Source organism: Aspergillus piperis (assembly GCF_003184755.1).
Source record: "Aspergillus piperis CBS 112811 unplaced genomic scaffold BO85scaffold_2, whole genome shotgun sequence".
NCBI lineage: Eukaryota > Fungi > Ascomycota > Eurotiomycetes > Eurotiales > Aspergillaceae > Aspergillus > Aspergillus piperis.
This window is the reverse complement of record NW_020291592.1, coordinates 2,185,509-2,202,225: the sequence shown is the minus strand read 5'-3', so window position 1 is coordinate 2,202,225 and position 16,717 is coordinate 2,185,509. Positions and strand designations below refer to the sequence as shown.

At 51.5% G+C, this 16,717-nt stretch overlaps 9 protein-coding genes across 9 annotated transcripts; 4 read left to right on the top strand and 5 right to left on the bottom strand.

Annotated features, from left to right (window-relative positions):
* Positions 1-22: 22 nt before the first annotated feature.
* On the top strand, positions 23-1,713 carry trm8 (tRNA (guanine46-N7)-methyltransferase). Its single transcript, XM_025662101.1, has 3 exons — positions 23-321; positions 429-616; positions 710-1,713. Exons 1-3 carry the CDS (start codon positions 146-148, stop codon positions 1,402-1,404), a joined length of 1,059 nt encoding a protein of 352 aa, XP_025520144.1. The 5' UTR covers positions 23-145; the 3' UTR covers positions 1,405-1,713.
* Positions 1,632-4,049, bottom strand: BO85DRAFT_129070 (vitamin H transporter). Its single transcript, XM_025653976.1, has 6 exons — positions 3,377-4,049; positions 3,199-3,315; positions 3,006-3,133; positions 2,521-2,951; positions 2,057-2,467; positions 1,632-2,000 (listed from the first exon to the last, which is right to left on the bottom strand). Exons 1-6 carry the CDS (start codon positions 3,553-3,555, stop codon positions 1,860-1,862), a joined length of 1,407 nt encoding a protein of 468 aa, XP_025520143.1. The 5' UTR covers positions 3,556-4,049; the 3' UTR covers positions 1,632-1,859.
* Positions 3,684-4,225, top strand: BO85DRAFT_445651 (uncharacterized protein). The gene has a single exon (XM_025659314.1). It carries the CDS (start codon positions 3,693-3,695, stop codon positions 4,062-4,064), a length of 372 nt encoding a protein of 123 aa, XP_025520142.1. The 5' UTR covers positions 3,684-3,692; the 3' UTR covers positions 4,065-4,225.
* Positions 4,226-4,261: 36 nt separating this feature from the next.
* On the bottom strand, positions 4,262-7,510 carry BO85DRAFT_445650 (LIM domain protein). The gene is made up of 3 exons (XM_025659313.1): positions 7,051-7,510; positions 4,919-6,930; positions 4,262-4,864 (listed from the first exon to the last, which is right to left on the bottom strand). The coding sequence occupies exons 1-3, from the start codon at positions 7,148-7,150 to the stop codon at positions 4,544-4,546; spliced, it is 2,433 nt and encodes an 810-aa protein (XP_025520141.1). The 5' UTR covers positions 7,151-7,510; the 3' UTR covers positions 4,262-4,543.
* A 534-nt stretch (positions 7,511-8,044) lies between these two features.
* Positions 8,045-8,541, bottom strand: BO85DRAFT_129049 (uncharacterized protein). The gene is made up of 2 exons (XM_025653974.1): positions 8,289-8,541; positions 8,045-8,223 (listed from the first exon to the last, which is right to left on the bottom strand). The coding sequence occupies exons 1-2, from the start codon at positions 8,456-8,458 to the stop codon at positions 8,121-8,123; spliced, it is 273 nt and encodes a 90-aa protein (XP_025520140.1). The 5' UTR covers positions 8,459-8,541; the 3' UTR covers positions 8,045-8,120.
* A 164-nt stretch (positions 8,542-8,705) lies between these two features.
* BO85DRAFT_129035 (MCT family MFS transporter) lies at positions 8,706-10,728 on the top strand. The gene is made up of 3 exons (XM_025653973.1): positions 8,706-8,722; positions 8,784-9,235; positions 9,305-10,728. Exons 2-3 carry the CDS (start codon positions 9,014-9,016, stop codon positions 10,613-10,615), a joined length of 1,533 nt encoding a protein of 510 aa, XP_025520139.1. The 5' UTR covers positions 8,706-8,722; positions 8,784-9,013; the 3' UTR covers positions 10,616-10,728.
* Positions 10,686-14,088, bottom strand: BO85DRAFT_474733 (exosome catalytic subunit DIS3). The gene is made up of 2 exons (XM_025662676.1): positions 13,800-14,088; positions 10,686-13,747 (listed from the first exon to the last, which is right to left on the bottom strand). Exons 1-2 carry the CDS (start codon positions 13,993-13,995, stop codon positions 10,842-10,844), a joined length of 3,102 nt encoding a protein of 1,033 aa, XP_025520138.1. The 5' UTR covers positions 13,996-14,088; the 3' UTR covers positions 10,686-10,841.
* A 133-nt stretch (positions 14,089-14,221) lies between these two features.
* Positions 14,222-15,472, top strand: BO85DRAFT_445647 (carbon-nitrogen hydrolase family protein). The gene is made up of 5 exons (XM_025659312.1): positions 14,222-14,294; positions 14,377-14,469; positions 14,554-14,837; positions 14,892-14,970; positions 15,032-15,472. Exons 1-5 carry the CDS (start codon positions 14,283-14,285, stop codon positions 15,386-15,388), a joined length of 825 nt encoding a protein of 274 aa, XP_025520137.1. The 5' UTR covers positions 14,222-14,282; the 3' UTR covers positions 15,389-15,472.
* Positions 15,376-16,494, bottom strand: BO85DRAFT_445646 (uncharacterized protein). Its single transcript, XM_025659311.1, has 2 exons — positions 15,996-16,494; positions 15,376-15,870 (listed from the first exon to the last, which is right to left on the bottom strand). The coding sequence occupies exons 1-2, from the start codon at positions 16,241-16,243 to the stop codon at positions 15,783-15,785; spliced, it is 336 nt and encodes a 111-aa protein (XP_025520136.1). The 5' UTR covers positions 16,244-16,494; the 3' UTR covers positions 15,376-15,782.
* Positions 16,495-16,717: the final 223 nt, after the last annotated feature.

The window sequence follows — 16,717 nt, the reverse complement described above, 5'->3', positions numbered from 1 at the left end:
GAACTAACGTAACTTCTCCGCCTTAGAAATTTCCGCAACCTCCGCAGCACCGCACCGCACCGCACACCCCCACCTTCTCAATAGGTTTCTCCAACAAGTTTCTCGCAACTTTCCTTATCACCCTCAATTATTCTTCAGATACGCAATGTCTCAACCTCCCGCTAAGCGCCAAAAGCGCGCCGAGTACCGCAAACAAGCCGCCGAAGCGGTCGTCGCGCAACCGGATGAGTCCGCCCCCGTGGGCCATGTCAAGCTCCCTAAGAAGAAGTTCTATCGTCAGCGGGCGCATGCGAATCCGTTCTCGGATCATCAGTTGAATTAGTATGTTGTTACTTCTTGCTCATTGTGCCATGTGAATAGGGCCAATGGGCGTGGTGGAATGGAATGAAATGAAAGTCTCGGGGCTAAACTTTTCTTCTTTGTATTAGTCCCCTCAGCCCAGCGCATATGGACTGGGCGTCGCATTTCCCTGCTTTCGTGAACCCCGACGCCACGCAGACGAACCTGATCGGAACGAGAAAGTTGCTTAAGGATGTCGAGGTCGTAGACATCGGATGTGGATTTGGTGGGTTGCTTGTCGGTCTGGCGGGGTTGTTGCCGGAGACATTGATGGTCGGTATGTTATATCTATCTACATCTTTCTTTCTCACACAAAGCCATGGATTGTGAAATGATCTGAACCGAACCGAACTGAACCTTTTAATCTTAGGTATGGAAATCCGCATTGCCGTCCTCGAATACCTAAACACCCGTATCCAAGCTCTCCGCGTGCAACAACAGCACCAGCAACAAAAGACACAACAACAGCAAAAACAACAACAACAATCACAGTCTCAACCTACCTCTTCGACTTCCACCCCTGCCCCTACCGCCGACGCTGCCGACGCTGATACTCCCACCGATGCCCCGGCGCATCCCGACCCGAACGCCAGCGCGGCTCTCGTCCCCGGAGGATACCAGAACATCTCGGCGATCCGGAGCAACACGATGAAGTTCTTCCCGAACTTCTTCAACAAGCACCAGCTGTCGAAGATCTTCATCTGTTTCCCGGACCCGCACTTCAAGGCGAGGAAGCACAAGGCGCGCATTATCTCGGAGACTTTGAATGCGGAGTATGCATATGCGCTGCGCCCTGGTGGTCTGTTGTACACCATTACGGATGTGGAGGAGTATCATCATTGGATTTTGAGACATTTCCGGGATGAGAGTGCGGTTGAGGAGGCGGAGAATGAGGGACCCACGGTTAAAGAGCTGTTTGAGAGGGTGTCTGAGGAGGAGTTGGAGAAGGATGAGTGTGTGAAGGTTATGAAGGAGGCGACGGAGGAGGGGAAGAAGGTTACGAGGAATAAGGGTAATAAGTATGTTGCTGTGTTTAGGAGGAAGGAGGACCCGGAGTGGGCTTGATTTCTGTGTTTCTTGTTTTGGCTTGTATAGATCTATGGCGTGGATGTTCTCTGTTTGCGAGATTAACAAAAGTTAATTATTATATACATGTTTTGGATGATATTTTGTTTTGACATGCGCTCATATAGTCTTGTGGGTGTGTTGCTTTCGGTATATATTACAATGTCAGGGATGGCACGTTGTAGAGTGGCTGAGTCTGGCTCGGAGGAGACTTCTATAGTGCAGCAGAGTGGTGTTGGACGTTGATTGCTCGGAATTGTGTTTATTCGAAGGGAAAGGGCCCGAATTTAGGGAGTACTATTAAACAACACACAGCTCTCGAATGCTAGCTTCGTAAAGCAAGTGCTTATAAATGTACTTTCACAGGCTAATAACTATAACATCGTCTCCATCATGTCGTTGGTACTTCGTTTCTCTATGCTTGCAATGAGAGAGCCCATGGCCAGCATGGAGCATCATGTATGGCTGATTGCAGTCGCACGTCGACGAAACCAGACATGTATCACAAGAAAGACAACCACTCCGAGAGCAAGCATTGCGGATATCACCGAGAACCCCATGATATACTTCGGACCGTCGGAGGAAGGGAACAAGTACTGTTGCCAGTTAGTCACCTGAACGCCAAACAACAAAGTCCCAAGATTGTTCATACCGAGCCGTATATTTGGGCTAGATTCCCTAATGCATTTACTAGCGCAAGGCTGACGCCTCTTACTTGCGGGTGCATGTTCGCAAATGCAGATGACGCATACGCAAGGGTGCCTCCATTGGTTGCCCACAATCCGGCAGCCATAAGTACGAGAAGGACATACCGTGCAGTATAGTTGTATACAACACAAACTGCAATGGAACAAGCTAGCGATGCACTCAGCCAGCCAGCAATGACAAGACCTCGCCATTGGGGAATCTTGTCGCTGAAGTATGCGGTGATGGCGGTGCAGACGAATGCGACTGCGTAGATCGGTACTGTCAGGAAGTTTACCCTTTCAGTGGATGAATCCCCGAAGAGGCCCTTCACGAGTGTAGGGTAGAAGTAGGAAAGTGTGCTAGAGCCGACTATGACCTTTTTGAAGTTAGAGTTGTGGCATCATGCGTATGCCCGAGGGGTTACCATACCATATATCCGACCACAAATCCCCAGGTCCGCCAATCCTTAGCCGACTCGACAACAGCATTCCAATGTGACAACTCCGGGCTGTCTTCGGTCAAAGATGTGACATTGTCTGTCGCTAGCCGTGCGATAGCCACGTGTCGCTCTCGTTCTGATAAGCGCCTAGAGGTGGCCGGAAAATCCGGCAAAATGAAGGCACATATGATCGCGACTCCCACAGTTGCAGATCCCTCCACGATGAACAACCATCTCCACCCTCTTATTCCTTGAACTCCCTCTAGACCCTGGATAATACCTGCCGCTAGTAGAGATCCAAACGCCCCTGAAAGAATTGCAGCAGATATGTAGACACCGAATCGCTTCGATTGTTCCGTCCGTTTGTACCAGGACGAGAGGACAAGAAGGACACCAGGTGCGAAGCCCGCTTCAACACAGCCTGCCAAAGTTATAAACATACTATCACCACGGACAAGTCAGTAAGATGCCTTACCAATCAGTGCGCGCAATACCACAAGGTGTTTGTAATCTTTTATCACGCCCATCACACAGGTTAGAGCTCCCCATATGACCATGATACCAGTCAGGAACAACGATGGGCGCGTGTGGCTTAGTACTAAGCTAGGTAGTTGAGTAACGGTCAGCACTGGCGTGTGAGAATCCCCGGTTATTGAAGTGGAACGTACTTGCTGGGAACTTCGAAGACAACATATCCGATGAAGAAGACAACCAGAGCAATTGAATATTGGTCGGATGTCAAATCCAGATCCTCCTGCATACCCGAGATCTTTGCGTTACCGATACTGATATAGTAAGACCAGTTAGGCAATTATAGCAATGTGTAGAAGGATTGGGGGCACAGACTTGGTCCGATCCATGTAGGAGAGCAGGTACATGATCCATATTGTTGGAAGCAAAGTCAGATCAACCTTCCGCACGAGGGCCTTTTCCTCCTCGGCAGAGAAAGGCGAGGTAATCACATTCTCTATTTCCTCTGAGAGAGAGGCATCACACTTGAGCTTGTAATCCGAATCTTCTGCCATTAGGGACTGGTTTGAACAATGATTAAAGAGACTAATAGAGGGAAAGTGTCATTGAGAGATGAAGAGTTGGCAATATTTAGTCCGACAGGTCTGCCTACATGTCAACCACCAGACCATCGACTCCTTGCAGGTTATTTATGCTGCCCGCTCAGGGCACAACGCCTATGCCGGCATTGCGAACAGGGAAACGATATGGTGCTGTAGCTGCCATTGTTCGACATGGATCAGACGTCATCCGAAGGATATTGCAGCAGCTAGATCTCCCGATCCCCGCGCAAGAGCCGTATCAATCTATAGATGGTCGTACATGCGAATTTGATGCGATGACGGCAATGGAGACACGATCCCCGCAAAAGCTCGGGAACCCCCGCAAAGCTGGGGTTGACATCCAAGCGTCTCCGTCTTGCCGAACTAGATCCAGGTGCCTCGACTCGAGGCACTCGTATGACACGGGAATCTTGCCAAAGTCAAGCTGCCTAGTTGCCCATCTAGGAAATGGGGAAGGCTAGTTCAAAGGAATCACACCCTCGCAGGCAAGTTGCCGCGAGACGGAGAGAAGCCTCGAGCCGAGATGACAAGACAGTCAGCCTTCCTTTTCCGGAATAGCCCTGGTTCGGCTCTAAAACCATGCAGGCAGCCTGGATTAGTACTTAGAGCCTTCAGATTAGAGGTTCTTTGTGGTTGCAGCTAGCAAGATGCAAAAAAATGTGTCTTTTAAACCATTCACTGTCATAAGTTCACCTAAAGTGTACGCTATCGTAGACTCCCGCTGGATGCTATGCAATTCACAGGTTGCACCAAATAGGAAAAAAACAAACTTGGAGACGTATATGGAAAAACAATGGCCGTATAACTTTGGATGATGCAACTTGTTAAGCGCACTGCGCTCAACTCTATGCAGATGGCCACAATGATCATGTCACTGGCGTCAGTCATCAGTTGTTGGAGCCTCAGACCCCGGAGATCCATCATCCGACAGATACCCACATCACGGCGACGCCTTCAACCGAATACCTTCACATCTTTCACAGACAGCCAATTGGACCGGCCCGCCGATAATGCGTCCCTTGGCTGTCTTTCTCGGTTCCCCTTCTCGGACGAAGTAACGACCGTCGGGACCAAATCCATCCCCGCACTCGTGGCAGACAAAACAATCATCATGCCACTGCCCTCCAACTGCACTTATTACAACATCCTCCAGCACTGGCTTCTTGCATCCAAGGCACCGAGGAGCTGTGCGACGGGAGTGGCACTGCAAGCACCATGCAAAGCCATCCTTTTCTACGAAAGGTGTGTCTGCGTTGAAAGGCTAGAAGAGGTATGTTAGCAGTCATCGATTACAAAATAGAGGGGAAGACCCTACATCACCACACTCGGCACAGAAGAAGTGCCCGACGTGCCACTCAGCTCCACAAGCAACGACCACTTCTCCCTCTATCGGGGTTTTGCAGCTCTTGCACCTTGGACTGAATAGCTCATGGAAATCAAGGTGGCAGTAAAACCTCAGTCCATGGGCTTCTTCATCATCGCTGGAAGCCTGCGCGAGACGTTCTTGGCGTTTCACTTCAGGTTCCTCATAGAATGCAACACACTCCAGAGCAGTTTGGCAATGGTGGCACACGAAGCACTCGGGATGGAAACGTGAACCCGCAGCGGTCACAATCTTCCCTGAGATTGGAAGAGAACATGCCTCGCATGTTGCGGTGGGAACGCCAGAGCGGCTATAGGTGGATAGCCACCGACTCTGCAACCCTGCAGTGGGTTTTCTCGGGGATCGCCTGGGAGCTTCGTTGTTCTTGGGTGGGCTTGACGGTGACTTTCCACCAGTACTTGTGTTCTGGGATGGTCCTGCCATCTCAGAGATAGTGGGCTCTTTGTCGTCTGGCAAGTTGATAACTGGGATTGACGGTGCCTCGGATACCTCAATAGTGGGAGCAGCAGGCTCGGGAGAAGGCACGTCCGGCGTTGCATCCCTTCCCTTGAAGCTATCTCGATTGCGCGGGCTTTGCGCCTCAGTTGGCTTCCAAGTCGGATCGAAACTCACGATCGGCCGACCAGCACGATCACTCACAGCGGTTGGCATCGGTAGGCGAGTGCTCCGATCTTTGAGTTTCTTGCTAGTAGCTGCTCGAATGTCATCGCTGCGGATTTCTAGGCCATTCTTCATAGGGGACTCTTGCTCCTCAACCTCAGAGCCTGCCGTAGGAGGTTGTGGGAGCGGGTCGTTCATTCTATACTCTGGATTCCTTGACTGGCTTGGAGGGTTCTTATGAAGTTCGAAGCGAGCCAGCTTGTCCACAAAAGGAAGGCTACTGAACCGACTAGGTAGAGGACGAGAACCGCGAGGAAGAGCGTTGCGTGGCTTATTTCTCAAAGCCGAAGAGTCCGACCTTGAGAAGTCCGGCCGAGTGTTCTCGTCCTTCTGAGGCGAAAGCTGAGGCTCTTCGTATATCTGGTCGTTTGGATTCCTAAAGATGCCTTTGGATGAATCTCTACCGATATTCGCCAAGCCCAGCCCATGGCTGCTGCTGGTATTCTGGGGGGTGGACACTTCGTCCCGCGGCAACGCAAAGTTGACTTTGAGGTTCTTCCGTAGAGTCCCGTTCTTCTTAGGGCTGGGAATATCCCTTCCAATGGCAGACTCCTGCTCATCATGTGCCGGGCTTTCGTCCGACTCTTGGATGCTGCTAGGACCGTTGTAGCTTATAGTCGATCCCTGGTAGGCAAGACGACGACTGCCCCGTCGTGGAGTAGGAGAGCCCAGCCTCTCGCCACGCGAATACTGACTATTCCTATCTGGGCTTTTCTGGAGCGTGTCCAAATCGGGATTGTGGTATGGTGCATATGGGTTCTTATAGGGAACACCGGGGTTCTGGTGCATCCACACCAGCTCGGTAGCTTCATCTTGTGCAGCTGCATGGAGCTCGACGTCATCCTCCAGGTCCATCTGTTGTAAGGCATCTCGCAAGGACTTTGCCTCTTCCTTCTCTATACGCCGTTGCGGGCTTTCACGATAAGCGGCGCTTGGGGAGGTAGGAAGAGCGCGGCTGTAGGCTCGAGTGGGTGAGATATGCTGCCGTACGGGGACTGTTCTTGGTTCCTGGACCAACGGTCGTCCGATAGGGCTGCCCATTGTGCCCCGAGATGAAGTTGGCCTATGGTTAGAAAGTGAGCTGGTGGCCCGAGGATGCTCGGTCTCAGCTGCTGGTGTGCTCGAGTGCATATACGAATGTCCATACGACGACATTGCAGACGCTGCTCGTGGAGGGAGATCCTCCCGAGTGTCAGAGGACGATCCAGTTGATCTCGAAGGAAGCGGCCTGGATCCGCCGGGGCGGGCAGGACGATTCGTCCGCAGATCTTTCAGATAGGTCGCTGTTACGCCAGGAATTAATAAATGTTGCCAGGTCAACCCACAGCCGGCCGCTCGGCCAACACCCTCGGAAAGCGCAGACAATGCTTCTGACTCAACATCGCAGCAGCGTAAACACGTACCGATCTGATCATTGGACATGTAAGTTGGACCGGGAGGCGAGACCTTGCGCTGGCCGTCCCTGGCCTTGTGAAATTGAGGCCTATGCATCATACTGGCCATGGAGGTTGAACCTGAGAGATCATACCAAGGGAGAGGGGGATATCAGGAAGGGGTAGGATGATGAGTTGGCTCTCAGTCGCAGAGCTATGAAGTAAGTGTCTAATATAATCGAATAGAGCCAATGAGATTCAAATGGGTGGCTGGGCAGTGGGCCAGGTATGGAATCAACTAGAGAGATCGGATCTGCCCAACTAGATCCGCTTTCCTTGCTTGAGAGCGATAAGGCGTTGTTCTTACAGGGTTAGAGAGTTAGCGCGGCGTCAGAGGTAGTAATTAGTGAGTAGTTAATAATGATTAGTTTCAATGAGCTCATGGATACTAGTTAGTACTGAGTGACAGGCAGGGGTACCGATGGGAAAGACAAGACGGACAGAAGCTATGGCCAACAATTCCTCCCGCCGAGGGACAACAAAGCGCCCAACCAAACACTGCAAACATCAGGTTCCGGTTCTCAAGGCAACGCGGGGCCGTGCTGACTCATTGCATCCCACAGGCTATTCCTCTTTTGGTAGTCACGTTGGATAACTGGCTCAAGTCTGATAGAGCCCTACTAGTAGTACTGGGTGCATTTAGTCCTCTTATCTGCTCCCTCTGAAATGAACGGGTTATATGTCCGTCTGCATGGGTGGGAAGTGGCAATGCAAAAATAACTGTGGGTCAATTATGCAGCTTTGGATAGGACACATTGACCAGTTCGCGTCGTTGGATCCCTTAGATCGAGTTATGCCTCGCAGTATGCGTCTGTGTAACCTGTCTAGGTACAGCCAACTCTTCTTCAGTGGATGCTACTGCCCTAGTAACAAGTACAGATTCATGTGAAGGCTACATTGTCTGGTACACAGCATCAATACCTTAGCGAGTCCGTCTCACTCTACTACCGACGGAAGTAACAAAGCCTCTCAACCTTTCAGCATAAGAGGACAATCAATCAAGGTGCCTGCCATTCGGGGCATATAACCAGTCCGAACAGTCAAAATATGCTTGCTGGGAATAGTAACAAACACTGCAAGCGTAGAAATCTATCCAACCAACATGAGGCGCGTACAAATATTGTGGCAGCAAGTGATGAAATCGTAAGCAGCTGTGTCCTTCTTTGATTGAAGCTGGTGGGAGCTGCTAATGTGACATGGGATTAAATATTCTGCCATAAGGAATAATCCATAGTGCTACAAGGATAAAACATGGGTACTGCCAGTCCTTATCACGCACTTCCCCAACGTTAGCTACTAGTAGCTTAAGGCAGGAGCATGCACATGTATGGATGTCCGAGGACCCATACGGAATACCTGAACACATAGCATCAAACATACTACACAGTTGATCTATCGCCAACAGATCTATCTAACAGCTTCAAATGAGCCTGCAGCTCAAACCAATTTACTCTCATGTGTGGACCGCCTCGTGTTCCCCCGGACTCCGCACGGGTCAATCGGCACGACGGTTGCGCTAACTGGACCCATGGGCGCTATCTTCCTCAATCCTGGATGGATTTAAACCCAATCAACAAACCAGTCACAGACTGAGTTCTCGCACTAATCACCGAACCGCTTATGGCCGAGGGCTCACTAACTGGTTCGTATGACCGAGGATCTTGTTTCTTTTCGGGCTCTCTATGACACATCGGCACTTTTAGGCCTTCGGTTTTCCTGGACCCTTGCCATAAAACCGGCGCCATGCGATTCTTCGATCTCTATCCCCGCTCGACTTCTGTTTTGCTCTACCACTTGACTTTCTTGGCTACTGCTGGAGGCTTCATGTGAATGTTCGATAGCGTCCTCGATGCCGTACCTGGAAGTTAACAGCTGTGGTCTAGAGCAGCGTGCTATATTCTCCTGACCTATTTTAGTTTTTAGTTATCTCGAAATGGGAGATAATACGCCAATCGACATCATCCATTCTCGAGATTACGATGAGACTCCAAATCTAGATCCCCTGTCGCAAGTACAGGAGCAACAACAACAGGATTCGGCTCCCAAAGATGCGGAGACCAAATATGAGCAAGACGTCGTACCAGACGGTGGCTATGGCTGGATTTGTGTCGCTTGCGTCTTCTGGATCAATGCGCACACGTGGGGAATCAACAGCGTTGGTTATTCCAGATTATTTGCTCCGATACAAGGACTAACACACACACGCACTCGTCCCGAGATCTAGAGCTACGGCGTCTTTCTCTCCTATTACCTCTCGCACAATGTCTTTGCCAACGGTTCTGCCCTGGCCTACGCCTTCACCGGCGGTTTGAGCATCTCCTGTGCCCTCCTAGTAGCTCCTCTCGCCACACATCTCATCCACATCTGCGGAACCCGCCTAGTTCTAAACCTCGGAGTCTTCTTCGAAACCCTCTCCCTAATCGGCTCATCCTTCGCTACCGAACTATGGCACATCTTCCTTAGCCAAGGCGTCTGCTTCGGCTGGGGAATGGGTTTCCTCTTCGTCGGAAGCGTAGGCATAACCCCTCAATGGTTCCACCGCCGTCGCAGTCTGGCAATGGGCATCAATGCAGCCGGCTCCGGCATAGGGGGACTAATCTACTCCCTAGCCGTTGGCGCCATGATCCCCCGACTCGGCCTAAGCTGGGCATTCCGAATCCTAGGAATCATCGCATGCGTCGTCAACCTAGTATGCGCGAACCTCCTCAGAGATCGAAACAAGGACATCGGAAGCCGCCACCATGCCTTCTCCCTACCCCTACTCAAGCGTCCCGAATTCCTCCTCTTTCTAGGATGGGGCATCTTCAGCATGCTAGGCTACGTCGCCGTGCTTTTCAGCCTCGCCAACTTCGCCCTCTCCGTCGGTCTCTCCTCCCACCAGGGCAGTATTGTCAGCGCCCTGCTTAACCTCGGCCAGGGCCTCGGGCGCCCCATCGTGGGCATGTTCAGTGATAAGCTAGGTCGGATCAACATCGCCACGTTCCTAACATTCCTCTGTGGTTTGTTCTGTCTGGTAATCTGGATCTTCGCTCGCAGTATGGGCGTGGTCTGCTTTTTCGCTGTCCTCGTCGGCACTGTTGCAGGAACCTACTGGGCGACCGTTACCCCTGTGCTGGCGGAGATTATCGGTCTGCGAGACCTCCCTAGTGGGTTGAGCATTACGTGGCTGGTCCTGGTACCTCCCACGACCGTGTCGGAGGCTATTGCGCTTGTTCTGAGGGATAATGGATCTACCGACTCGGTGTATCTGAGAGTGCAGATCTTTACGGGGTTCATGTACATTGGTGGTGCGGCGTGTTTGTGGCTCGTGCGAGGATGGAAGATAGGGGAGCTTGTGCGGTCTGAGAAGAAGGAGGGGGCGGCTCCTGGTATGATGGTTCCCGGTAGAATAGAGAAGAAAGATGAGGAGGAACCTGCACAGAAGGGAGAAGAATATGATCCTTCACCTGGGATACCCGCATCAGGAGTGAAGGAGACTCAACTCTGGGCGCCATTTCATTTGCTGCGTCAGATGGTGGCCTTGAGGAGAGTATGATCAGTCTAGATGAGAAGGAAGAAGACGCTACAAGAGACTAGACTAGAGAGCATAGGATGTCTAGATTACCATTCGAGACTAGCATAGAAGTACATAAAGGCATACATACATACATACATACAATGATCCTACATAAAGCACCGATAGACGTCTTCTAGTCATGGTAGATATTGCAAACCAGAAAGATTGTAGTCATGTCATTATTTTAGTAACTTTAATCTCCAGTTTAGGCATCGCTTCCCAAAATCAGGATTCTAACCCGCCTCTTTCCTGCGCCGCGACCACCTTCTTCCTTGACAGAGCTAACGTTGACATTGACCTTCTGGAACAGTTCCACAGACATGCTGGGCCCCGACTCGGCGTTTCCTTTGTTGGAAACGCGAAGAGTGTACTCTTCAATATCGAAGTCGCTCTGTCGGCGCGTCACCAGCTCCCGTCGCTCGTCGACGGTGCGGAGGGCAGCGTCATCCGGAAGGACGAAATCCTCCAAGCGTACCACGCCCTCGATACCGAATCGCGGAACGAATACAACAACGCCGTTCTCGAAAACACGCATGACGTAGCCCTCCTCTTCAATGCCGCCGTCCACGCCATCGGCTGCCATCTTCTCTCCGCGTGCCTTGAGTGCCTGTCCGACGTAGTATTCGATGCTGGCGCGGCCGGCGAATTGGGCATTGCGATGACGGTAGTTGATGTTCCGGCAGATATCTTCGAGTCTGTTCCGGGTCATCACTCCCTCTACGACGGCGCGGCCATCTTCGCCCTCATAGCCAATTGCTGATGCGAGTTGGCGGTGGACTAGAAGATCTGCGTAACGTCTGATGGGGGAGGTGAAGTGCGTGTAGATGGGTGAGGCTAGACCGTAGTGACGGAATTCGGACTCTGCGTGGGCCCCCGCGCAGAAGTACTCTGCGGATGTCATGCAACGGGTGGCGAGAATGCGGACAAGGGTGTTGAAGAAGGGGTTCTTCTCGTCAACACAACGGTCAAGGGAGTCGGCGAGGGCACGGGAGCTGGACACGTCCAATCTCATGTCGCGCTTCTTGGTGAGTTGGTTGATAAGCTCTTCGAAGTTTTGCGGGGGAGGGGTGGCGTGGCGTCGGAGCATGGCGGTCTGAGAGAAGGTGCTGTAGATCTTGGAAGCAACTGTAATGTTGGCGTGAAGCATGAATTCCTCAACAAGACTGTTGGTCTCGAGCATGGCCTTCGTCTTAACATCCGTGAGAGGATCGCCCACCTCGTCGTTGTCGGTTTCGATGCGGACTTCTGGCGAGGCGAGGTTCAGTGCACCCGCGTCCATGCGCTTCTGTCGGAGAATCTTGGAGAAGCGGAGCAGAGTGCGCATGCTTTCGGTAAGTTCGTCTTTCTGCGTAGGATCATCAATGCGCTTCTGGGCCTTCTCGTAACTGAAGGCTTCACGAGAGCGAATGACCGATTTGGTGAAGTCTGCAGATACCACTTCTGCGTTGGGCGTCATCTCCCACAAGACGGAGAACGCGTACCGCTCGACGTAGGGCTTAAGGGAACAAAGGTCTGTACCGAGAAGATGGGGCAGCATATCAATACGCTTGTCGACTAGGTATACTGTTGTTCCACGGAGACTGGCCTCCAGGTCCATTGCATTGTTCGGCTTGACGAAGTGAGAGACATCTGCAATGTGGACACCGACTTCGAAGTTGCCATTCGGTAATGGCCGTGCATGAAGCGCGTCATCAATATCTTGACAGCCTGGGGGGTCGATACTGCAGATGAGGAGATCTCTTAGATCCCTCCGTCCCTTCCAGCCAATATTATCCTTGCTAGCCGGTACCCTCCAGTCATGACCCTCGGCGGGAAGACAGTCGAGGACAGCCTTCGGGAATGGCTTGTACTGAACGTCATACTCAAGGAGCAGCGCCTCTGTCTCCGCACCCTTAGTCTCCAGTTCTCCTAGTGAGCGAATGAAATGGCCGGTGGGGTATCGGGAATCGCGATCCCAGGCGTCGATGGTGACAAGAATACGTTGACCCATAAGATCGCCAGCTTGTCTAGTACGGACTCGAATCTTTGGTACACGCTTGTCCATAGGGAGGACGAAGACGGTCTGCTGACGGCGACCGCTGCTAGCCTGAGCACCTGCCGAACCGGCGTCGACATGTCCGACATATTGACGCCAGTTTCGTTTCATGACTCCAACAACCTTGGCTGTCGGTTGCGGCTTTCCCTCCGAGCTTTTCCCATGAGCTTTCCTGACCTCTTCTTGCAAGGCCTTCCGTTCTCTCTCCGACACCACTGCCTCGGTATCATCGGTATCAGGGTTGTCGTTCTTGGTGACCGCCTCCTCATCGACAATCTTGGTAGATGGCGACTTCCATTGGTCCTTGGGAAGTACTTCAATAACAACAACATCCCCAGAGATGGCTCTGTTACTGTTATCACGACCCAGAATGAGCAAGGGCTTGTCGAACGCCGGAACATTGACAGAGCCCTCCAAATAGTTGTAAGGTGAAACATTGAAGACTCCCTGGTGCAAAGTTCCAGCTCTGATGCCGGTCATAAGCTTAGACATCGAGTAGTATTCGGGGTAGAAAAGTTCGCCGCGTGCGCCCTTCGCTTCCCTTGCCTCCCGAGACTCGTTGATCATATCAAGTAGCCTATCCGAGTCCTCCAAGCCAGACACATAGTCTGACAGTGACAATGCGGTCACATCTTCCTCCTTTGCTTTGCGCAAGTTTTCCTTGTCGTCCGTGATGACAACGATAGCCGGAATGTCGTTCTTCTTCCCCTTCTTCACCGTGGTCTTGAGATGTTCGGCATACCACTTGGCCACTGTTCGCACAGCTCGGTCATTTCTGTCATTTATCGACTCTTCGGGTCCTCTCCGGACGTGGGTCTCCAGTCGGAACTCGTTGAAGAAGAGATAGAACCGCTTTTCGTCGGTCTTGATCAGAGAGAGCAGGCGGTTGTAGAGGGGTAGGGACTGGTTCTTCAGTTCTTCGAGGACGGTTTGGAGAATGATAACATCATAGAAGGCTCCGGTATGTTCGAAAAGATCCATGCCATTCAGCAACGCATTGGTATCGGGGACAAGGTAGTGACCGCGGGGGAAAGCGCTGGTGCCCGCGGGCTGCTCCGAGAGCACGAAAGGCGTGACTGTGTCGCATTAGCCATCAAATTGAGCAAAAGTTCGATCTGCTTATCTCACTATTTCCATTAGCATCCGCTGGCGCAGTAGAGGCGCATGTCGAGCAAAGCTTTGACGAGCAAGGAATGTCTTGTCTGAGGTAAAGTTCGCGAACGATCTTTTGAACTTTTCCGCTTTTCGTGGATCTCACGAAGACTTTGCTGGTGACATTTGCTGCCTGCGGATTCGACGAGAAATCACGCCGTAAGCTTTTCATTTTGACTGTATAGCGACCACACTCCTGGCAGGTCGTTGTATTCTGCGACCCAAATCGTTTTTTCAGGCCGTTGATGCACTCCGTGACGTTTGCTCAGATCTGGATCCGCTCTTGCTGAAGCGGGATCCAGACGTTGGACCGGTTCGGGAAAGTCTGCCGAGTGCCGACGGGCATCGCCATGGGCTCTCTCTTGATAAGCATGCTATGTTCCGCCATCAACCTCTGGGTCCTCCGTAGACTTTCTACTCTTCATTTTACAGAATCCAAGCGGCTAGTAGTTCATAAAAATGGTTCTCGCAGTAAGCGCTTAATGCCTCAGTAGATGGCTTTTCATTATGTCTGCGGAGTTCTCACTGATATGATATATTTCCCTCATCACAGGCCGTGGGGCAACTATGTTCGACTGGAAGTCTAGCGGCCAACTTGACGCAATGCAAGACGCTGGTACGCAAGGCAGCCGCAGCTGGAGCTAAGGTAAGTTCATATAGTATTTGTTCGCCCACAAGCCATTCACGCTTGATTATCATCAGTATGAGCATCTAGTTAACAAATCAACAGGCATTGTTTCTTCCCGAGGCTGCGGACTATATCGCATCATCGCCTGCAGAGACTATCTCACTGGCACGCTCTGTACAAGACAGCGAATTTGTACTGGGTCTCCAAAAAGAGGCACAATTGGCCAACCTGCACATCAATGTAGGGATACACGAACCGGCGTCGAACGGTAGGATCAAGAACACCCTCGTTTGGATCAATGAAAAGGGCGACATCACACAACGCTACCAGAAGGTCCACCTATTCGATGTGGACATCAAGGGTGGACCAGTATTGAAGGAAAGCGCGTGAGTTTAATAAGTGGATGCGGTTTGATCGAACTTGGCTAATGTCAATTAAAGGAGCGTCGAGAAGGGAATGGAGATACTACCGCCTTTCGAGACACCCGTTGGGCGAGTAGGCTTGTCTATTTGTTTTGATGTAAGCCGGAAGCAGCCAACTTATATTGCCAGGCGTCTTGCTCACGTTTAACCTTACACAGCTGCGCTTTCCTGAGATTAGTCTGGCTCTCAGAAGACAGAACGCCCAAATCATCACATATCCATCAGCTTTTACGGTTCCTACCGGGACAGCGCATTGGGAGACCCTTTTACGCGCCAGAGCTATAGAAACGCAGTCCTATGTGATTGCTGCAGCCCAGGCCGGGCCTCACAATGAAAAGAGGAGAAGCTACGGACATTCCATGATCGTCAATCCATGGGGCGAAGTTGTTGCCAAGCTTGACGATGAATACCAAGAGCCGCAGATCGCGGTTGCGGACATTGATCTAGATCTCCTTGCTAAAGTCAGGAGAGAGATGCCGCTACTCAGAAGAACGGATATATACCCAGAAGTATAGATGACCATGGCATTTGGCTCAGTACATACAATATCTGTAACTATTACACAGTACATACTATCAATACCGTTTCCTTGTTGTATAACACCAAATGATAGGTTGCTATCCAGTGTGAACGTAGCCGAAAACCGAGATACACATCATACAACCCATGTATAAGGTACAGACATCTATTTCTCCCGTTTTTGAAACATTGCAAGCATGTCAACGAAAAGATTCAGGATATAGAATGACAGATACACGCAGGAAATTGGAGGCGAACAGTGAAATGAAATAGAAAAGCCCTGTCTAGGGTCGGACGTAATGTGCCTATTGACACCACTCGAACGAAGATTGTTTTCCACGCCCGACCGCTCTATGTACAAAGTACAAGATATTTCCGGACCAAAGCACCTTACTTGCGCTGGACCTTGTCAGGGTCCTCCAGAATGCCTTCGGCCTCCAGCCGCCGGCGAGCCTCTTCCAGAGCCCATGTTTGTATCCTGTGGTCAAGTCAGCATCTAATCCTCGACTCTGCTAATACAGGGAAAGGTATTGTCGTGACGCGCAGAAAGGTCTTAAGACAATCCACTTCAGCTGTCACACGAGGGAGAGGGGTTGAACATACGAAGTGTCTGGCTTGAAGACGTATGCGACACCGGCAACGAGAAGACTGCCGATGAATCCATAGTACCACATATTCTCCCAGCCCTCCTTCACATACTTCTGACCGGGCTTGAGGCCAAACAGGTAGCCGGTAGGAGGGTCATAGTGGTCACCGCGGAGGTTGCTGCGGGTCGAGAAGCCCTGGATGTTCTGGGCCCGGCGGGGGACACAGCGAGCGCGAAGGCAATGCGACAACGGACGAGCGGACATTGTGAATGTGCGGAGGGTCTGTTGTAATTCAGAAACCCCTAGTTTTCAACGTGGATGATAAGGGACAGGCGGTGGCGGGTGAGGATCCCTGTCGGGTATGGCGAGGCAACGACCGCTGGATTGGTATGCCGAAATTAAGAATCCGTTCGACCAGCGACGACAATAGTCGACCCAATTGAGTGATTTCAAATATCACTACTTTCGTTGGAGCGGCAGGAGCGGCAGGTGGAGGGGTGATGTGACGGTCAAGCGGTTGATGTTCAGAAGCCGCAAAAGGCCGATGACTGCTGGGATTCTGCCGCTAGGCCCGAACAGGCAAATTTCCCTGCCGCCTTTCGGCCTGATGTCACAGGCATTAATTAGTACATGCCTGAGGCAAGAGCACTCGACGCGCGACGCGTTCGAGACCAATTAGATTGGCTTATCGCATATCGCGCATAGGCATTGCTACTATTGCGTGCATCGAACCAATTC